Consider the following 8212-nt stretch of genomic DNA (forward strand, 5'->3'; position numbering starts at 1 on the left):
ACCAGTGTTAGTTTAGTGCAGCGACTGGAAGCTCATAACTTTTACTCGATAGAGAAATTAAGCTATCGCGATTTACACTGTATTGTGGCAGCTAAAAAAAAAAAAAAAAAAAAAAGGTCACCGTCTAAGCACGCTACGCTGCAGTAAGTCATCACAGCACACAGTTCAAGGACAACAGGGGTGCAGACTCAACAGGAACAAACAATTACCGGTAGCTGAGCTTCTGAGTGTTTTCAGCTGCTTCAGAGCTGATACTAAGCAGTATTTAAACAATGATATATGTATAGTGTCACACATTAGTGCTAATGCTCAAAATTGGCACCTTTTAGACAACATGAGTCACGCACTCAGCACAAATGTGGAAAGCCAATTATTAAAGTCTTCAAAGATATTATGGCTTAAAAGTATGCAAGCCATTTTAATGTGTATGTGAAGTAATCATTTACCCTAATTAAAAATCTAAATGTCTACAGGGTGCTTCACTGTCAGATTGTGTTATCGTTCAGACCGGGCTGTGCAGGAAAAGCCGTTAGTGTGTTTATGCAAGAATTTAGGATAAACAGCTGGAGGCGGCAAACTGATGCCAGCGATTAGAAGCAGTTTTAATACTTCAATAAAAGCTGGAAACCAAATGCTACAAGTAATAAGCAGTACTTCGAACACTTCTGAAACACTTAAACACACCAAGAACTTATGTGCACTTGTGATATTAATGAGATGGCAAAGAAAACTGCTCAGCTGCAGCTCTAAAGGAGACTTCAAATGGCTTCACAGTGATAGTCTCAATTCATTACGTCCACGGCAGCATTTCTGCAGCTCCCAGCATCACGGTGCTCATCAATGAACAGCAAACATGAGAAATGAAGATGTCACTGCTTAGCTGTGACAAACTACACGACGAGTGTTTGATGGCAACCTGGGAATGTTTTAAATCCCAAAGGATTTCAAGAACACCGAACAATATCCTCACCACTTAAAATGAATAGCCAGTTATTGAAATCAACTGAAGTCATGTGCACTCCAAGCCAAACAGCGTCCACCTACCACAGTTGACCTCGTCCTCGCCGCTGTCGCAGTCCTTCTCACCGTCACATTTCCAGAAGACTGGGATACACTGGGTTGAGCCGGCGCCACAGCTAAACTCATTCATCCGGCATGTCCTCATGTCTGTATGGAAAGAAAACAAAGATCTTAGATATTTTCATGCTCCGTCATATATTCCGTATATAATTTTTTTTTTTTTAAATGTTTAACATATTTTGTAAATTACATATTTTCTCCCTTTACCAACAACACAGGAAATCAAAAAGACAGAACAGCAGAGATGTTTGGCGTTCTGCTGCAGTCACTAAAAGGCCAAAATGTACCACCAAGAGTCCAGCTGACTGCTGGTGCTGTTCCAATGAATGATGTATTCTACAGGGATATTAAAAAGGACCAATTTAAGCTGAGATGGCTCAACTGTCTGCGTGCTTTTGTAAGCAGAGGTAAGAATGCAAGACTACTTTACATGGGTTTAGGAAACGATGCACATCATGTTTATGTGATGAACAAAAACACTATCATCTAAAGGCTGCAGCGACTCGTTACCTTTTAGGTTCATTCGTGGCGGCCCCAATGACAGTAACTGACATTTTGTGAGAGATGGAGGGCTCGGGGCAACGTTATGCTGCACTGAGGTGCGACTGAAAACAAAGTCAGACGTTCACAACACCTCAAGAACCATACAATTGCAAGCTGTTAGATAATCCATTTAGCTGGAACAGCAACAGCTTTGATGCAGCAAAATCCTATTTATACAACAGTGTTGAGATTCCTTTCATGTTTACGGTGCAAATATTTTCCAGGTTAATCTGTCAGAATGTACATCATCTTTTCCATTGTCTTGGGTTTTGTTTTAGCATTGTCAACTTTCTTGATCATGTACTTTATTTTAAAAGCCAGCTACTAATACAATACGATCCCCTTTATGGCCAGAAAAGGGGTTAAATTCCATCTCCAGAAATGCGACTCAGAATTCTACTGAACTATCAGGAAGCACCTTTTTCCTCCCCCAGGGTACATATTCCCCTAACAATACTTTCTTCCATAAAATTTCAGCTCCAAGATCAAGTTCGCTTCTTATCCCTTCATCTCACACTGGAGATAAGCAGCATGCACATAAAACTGGCTGTGCAGTGATAAGAGCTGCTCGGTGGAGCAGCAGATGAAGGTGAATAGAAGAGTGACTCCCACAGATGTATGAATTATTGACTATGAGAATTGTAGTTTGGGTGATAAGCCAGGCTGGTGATATACTGACATAATTCTGAACCCAGTTTGGTCTCAGCTGCACACTGCACACACAGTGCACAGGAGCCAGTGTGCGCACTAACACTTATCCCCATCACTGACTAGTTGATTTTGCAGTCTCCTCTTCACTCTTAAGAATACAGGGTGAAAAGTTCCAGTTCAGCCATTAATCAGTAGAGTACAAGTTTCTGCATAGTCTGTACACTGCACGCGCACACAAAGTACTTGAGCAGGCTGGTTTGATGTCTGCATCAGAATAAAGGTTATTTCACTGAATGGCATGCTTGTTGGTGCCAGACAGGCTGACCTGAGCCTTTCAGATGATATGCTGGGATTTTGTTACCCGTTTAAGTTCAGAATGTGGCTGCTGGGCTGGGGTTAGCATTCACCGTTTTCTTGGCTAGCTTAACTTTAGCATGCTGGCTGGCCGTGCAGATGCTTGCAAATAGCTGAAATTGTGTTAGCAGAATAATGCAGTTGTTTCTGTCCTGGATGCACCACGCTCTCGTCCATGCTATAAACTGTGCCATTATTTTCCCACTTAGACACATGAATTGAAATCAGCTGATTGCGGTGGAAGTGGAACCAATAAGCAGAATCGATAGGCAAGCCAACTACAGCTGGGCAAACACTGCGATTTTTTTTAGTCGCGTTATTCAGCTCCTGCTCAAACTGTACGATTGACTCGCAGGGGTTAGAAGTTCCTAATTCACGATGCAGGGTCTCACACTATACGGCCCGATGCTCTGATGCGACCTCAGTGCTCACTGTGCGTCCATAACATGAAGGTTATAACAAAATCTGTCTCTCGCTCTGAGTGACACACAGACCACCACCATCAACTTTGCTAAATTGCTAATGAAAAACATTGATCAGGCAGCTGTGATTGAGCAGCAGTGTCCATCCAACTATTTTCACGGTTGTTGCGGTCGTGATAATTTTGTGAGGCCACATCGAAAAGGCTCAGATGAGCAAACAGAAATTAAAGTGAAGACTGAGCAGCACAACAGTGATGAAAGCACAACTTGTAGAACTTTGGCAAGCTCTACAAGTTGTGCTTTCATCACTTGTGTCCAGATCACACGCTGCACTGTTGTGCTACTCCGTCTTCACTTTCATTTCTGTGTTTGCTCATGCGCGGTGTGACAGGCTGCGGTGACACCCTCACGATGGCCAACAGGATTTCAAACAGGTTTGATTTTCTTACGACGAAGCGATTGATGATCGGAAGCTGGTCGTGAGGCGTTAATCGCTTCTCGTTACCCCACGTATACTACACGATGCACGACACACGATGAAGCCGAAACTCGGGCCGACCCCCAAAACAGTCAGACGACTGAAAAATCGGCTCAAAATGGGCCAAAAAATAAAAATAAAAAATTCGCACCGTGTATGCCAAGCTTAACAAGACCAAGAAATTTAACTACTTGCACCACTGGGAACTAGTTCTTGTAGAGAACTGCTTCTCTATTCCCATCCCTATCCAACCAGGTACTAGCAAGGTATACAACAATGAAGTGACTGAAGAAGTCAAATTTGAGTTAGCAGTTGGTAAATTCCAACAAACTACAATTGAGCTGAATAAAATTTGTATTATGGCATTTTAAGATTATGGTAGTTTCACAGCAAATTACATTAACATTTCTCATTAACATTTTTGCCTAAGGAGGCCTTTATAGGGGCTTACAAAGGCTCATTCATCTCCCTTTAGACTAGAAATAAAAATAAATAAATCATTTGTCTATATAAACTAGTGATGTTTCCACAGTGAAGCTGGCTTTGAAAGAAACTCCATTTGGACCCTTCCTTCTAACCTTCGTGGCAAATCACTGCCTCCAGGTAAAACCTCCATTACCTTTTCCTGAAAATTCTACATATTTTATTAACTCTGTAAAGTCTGAACTATGAAAAACCAAACTGTTGTTTTGAATCCAACTGGACTTTTTGTGGAATCTTCTGAGGAAAGAAAAATCTTGAACTGAAACACTCATGTACACAAAAACACAGCTGTTGGCTTAATCTTTGACTTGATTCTGTGATTAAATCAAAGACCAAATGGCAGCTCTGTGTCGTCCATTTGTCTTTACTGATTTTGAACGTAGCTCTGAGCCCCTCCAAGCTAACATACACATGCAGTTTCTCCTCAATACACTGATAAGTGCTCCCAGTAACCAATTACGTAGAATCTAAAATGGAATTGAGACTGTTAACATGTATTTAATCTTGTGGTATAATTGTTATACCACTGTTTCAAGGAAGCAAGCTTTAAATTATTAATCTTATTTAATGCTACTTCCAATCATGAACACTTTCCAAGCCTCGAGTTTACACCAATTTAAATTTCTCTCATTAGCCACATAAAACTGACACTTGAGACAAAGCAAACATGGAAGAATCCTGCCAAGATCCACATAGTGAAACTACACCTGTTCTGCAAGTTCTGTTTACCAAGAGGTCTCAAGTGTTTTTGTACAGGGAAATAAACTGAAATAATTTCCAGAAATGCAACTGCAGTACAAAAGTCCTTCATGCAAATGTGAAGGAAAAACAGGCATGTAGCCACTCATAGACGACGTCACTCTGTTGCCTGCTGTAAAGTCATGAGCAACAGCTGGTCAAACAGTACAGAGATAAATGCTACAGTAGCAGTGTTGACTGGCACGTACACCACTGTAGTTATGACTGGAACTTCTCACACAGACTGCAAACTGATATCCCTGTCAAGACCTTCAGTTGACCGAGACACTTTTCCAAATGAGAAAAGTGAGACATGCACTACAAGCTTTTGTAGAGCATAAACCGTACAAAAGCTCAAGCTGATTTCAGAGAAAAACACTTAGATGAGTTTCATGACTTCAATCAGGGGTGAAAGAAAAAAAAGAAAAAAGAAAAAAAAGGGGGGGGCAGTTAAATGGCAACTGAAAGTTACTTTGTTCTTAAACTTGGGAATGTGGCTCCTCCAACCCACCGGATCATACTCTCACCTGCCAACATTCCCGTTTATCCTGGGGTTGTTATTCTCCTCAAATGTGTTACTACAGTAGAGAGTCTCACCACTTCAAGCTTCTCTAACAACTCGTCAGTTAATGTTCATAAATACACAAACAACACCTCTGATTATAAATAATATCTATGAATGTGAATTTTTAAACACCAGTTATATACAAGTTCCCTTTCATAAATATTTTCTATTCTATTGTTTTGTGCTCAAACCTTGATAATGTTGCAATACAGACCTCTAACATTTACTTGATGGCCTACGTATGTGCTGCGTATGTTGCATTTGTAATTGCATTTTGTAACCAAGCTAGTGGATGGACAGACAGACACTTTTTACATACGCAAAACTTTATGAGAGCTGCTTTTTGACAGGAGCGGTTGAGTTCTGAAAGCACTCCCAAATACTCCTAACCCTCCTGTTATGTTGGTTTCCAGGAACACGAGTTATGCTTCGGGGTTAATTTGACCCGGGAGAAATTTACTCATCGAAAAGTGTCAGAAACACTGGCATTGATTTTACAATTTTCTTTTATAATTATGATTAGTTTCATTTTCTGTAGTGATGCAGATGACATGTGACATCTCTTCTGTTCTGGGTCAGTCTACCTGCAACATAACAGGAGTGTTAACCTGCAGCTCACCAACCTTGTTTGCGCCCCCATTATTTTAGCGTTTTGCCTGACTGGCCCTTCGTGTCCTTTGGAGCCCCTAATGGGGTTTCGTGCTCTTGTATTAACAGTAAAAATAATGTCCAGTGTCAGTTTTTACTGTTGACATTGTTGAGTATTGATACTTTTAAAAATTGGTGACCTATACTACTTTTTCCACTTGTGGTCTAATCCAATACATTGTTACGGGCATTTGTATACATCCGGTACAAATTCATTACCAGCGCTAAAATATGAAGTCCCCGAATCATTTTATGGGTTAAAAAACAAAAAACAAAACAAAACACAAAACAAAACAAAAAAACAACAAAAACAAAAACCCAACCCAAAAACAAAGTTCAACTGAATTATTTTACTAAATAACAAAATCAAAGTGTAACAAAGGTCTTTAAGATGACATCACTTATGCATTTGCTTTTCCTTAGGCCAAAACTAAACAGGCTGAGGATAAATACAGTGAAAGAAAACAGCAAGTTATTTTTCCCCCTTACTGAATCTTTCGACTGCTGCATCCTGCTGTCATTTACAGTCACCATATTCTCCTTTTCTTGCACCTGAAACCTACGTCGGCGTGTGGAGCTGACAAGATTCAGCTGAAGTCAAATTATATTTAATGGTGTCACCACAGGATGCTGTGTTACTATAAGTAACAAAAGCTTCCCAACAGGTGTTCAAACCAGCATCCATCAAGCTTCTGCCTTCTGACTGAACGTCACGGGCGAAAACAAATAGTGGAGCGACTGAAAGGAAAAACACAACTACTGTTGGATCTTTTCAGCCATGTCAACTTGCTTCACTACAGTTGGCAGTTAAGTAAAAAGAAAACCTTGTTACTCCAACATTAGTCTGCTTTAGCCAGAACACTGAAACCTCACAACTGTCCAAACTAGTCTAATCATTACTTTGTCACATTCAACATGATCAGCTTTACACTGGGTCAAAATGTGGTGCACAGGCAATAAGACATGTTTATTGTCAAATACACACAGAAGGGTTTGTCTTCAATCCAACAACGCGACCTGGCTGCTTAGTATTCCAAGACATTCTAGTTCTCATTTGTCCCATCTGGGAAGCCATACACTGATTTGCAGTTACTGAATGGATAACAGCAGGTGGTCAGCCAAGTCTTGTTTAACAGTGGTTGTATTATACAAAGTTATTTCAATGTTTGAACTGATGCACAGGGGGATGAATTAGAGATTTAATTCCTTTTCATTCATTTCACTGACGACTTTACAGTGGAATTTCTCTCCATTTTATAGGCCTAAAAGTCTTTGTTTTCACTTCACCCACTTTGTCTTTCTAACTGTAGGAATTCGGTTGGAGCCTCAACACCTAACAGCCAACGGCTTGGAACAACTGCTGCTGAAACGACTCCTCAACGGGTCCCGCTCATGTTTTGGCAGAAAGCACCAAACATCCCCTCACAGGAGTGCAGAAAGGATTGGCCCCAACTCTAAGATGTTGCTTTTCTGCTGGTTGTTACTTTTGTATCGTTTTCAGGTTTGTGCACTGAACCTGCTGAGTTGAAATACTGCAGTGGGAGGAAAGGGACTATACCAGACACGACTGCTCATTGTGAAAACTCAGAGCTGGTGCGCAACCCTGTCAGACACCTGAGATGCTCTGCTGCCCCAGCAAATCTCACTCCAAACACTGATAAAAGTGTGGACACCCCCGTGTTCCAAGTTAAATTTAGTGCCTGGTTCCATAATTGTAACATTAACCATTTGCTCGTGTTCCCCCAAATAATGTTGAAAGTCATGTCACCCCCACAACAAAACAGTTCCTTCCAACCTTCACTGCCATGCAAGTCGAGTTCTAGGTCACAGAAATGACATACTAATAGGAATTCTTCAGGGACTTTAGGACTAAAACGTAGTTTGATTTTCTGCTTTAAAAATAACAAAGGAAGGGTGTTGATGTGTGCCAGACCAGAGTTTCAGTATTCTTTTACAGCAGCATTCATGAGCTATACTTTCTGCATTTTTATCATCTGCAATCAAGATTTTAAAGCTGCAGTGAAACCACTTTCATCTCACTCTGATGTTTATCTATACACCTGAGGAGACACCAAAGTCCATTTGTCATTAACGCAGCACAGTGGAGGCAGCACACAGAAGTGATTCATTGAAGATCATCATGAGTCATCTCTGATTTCAACAAGCACCTTGGTGAGACCTCATATCACACAACATTTAAAGCACAGCAGCTTTCCCATTTAAACAACTTATTTGACAGTACTGCTTGTG

The 8212-nt window shown here is 40.7% G+C and overlaps 1 protein-coding gene across 1 annotated transcript in view; it reads right to left on the bottom strand.

Annotated features, from left to right (window-relative positions):
* The window catches only part of vldlr (very low density lipoprotein receptor), a 66884-nt gene that overhangs the window by 37203 nt on the left and 21469 nt on the right, over window positions 1-8212 (bottom strand). The window contains exon 4 of the mRNA XM_005725526.2: window positions 1045-1167. Coding sequence (XP_005725583.1) covers window positions 1045-1167 — 123 coding nt within the window. The remainder of the gene's footprint in view (window positions 1-1044; window positions 1168-8212) is intronic.

The sequence above is a fragment of the Pundamilia nyererei genome, unplaced genomic scaffold (genome assembly GCF_000239375.1).
Source record: "Pundamilia nyererei isolate P.nyererei 1_Seehausen unplaced genomic scaffold, PunNye1.0 scaffold00016, whole genome shotgun sequence".
NCBI lineage: Eukaryota > Metazoa > Chordata > Actinopteri > Cichliformes > Cichlidae > Pundamilia > Pundamilia nyererei.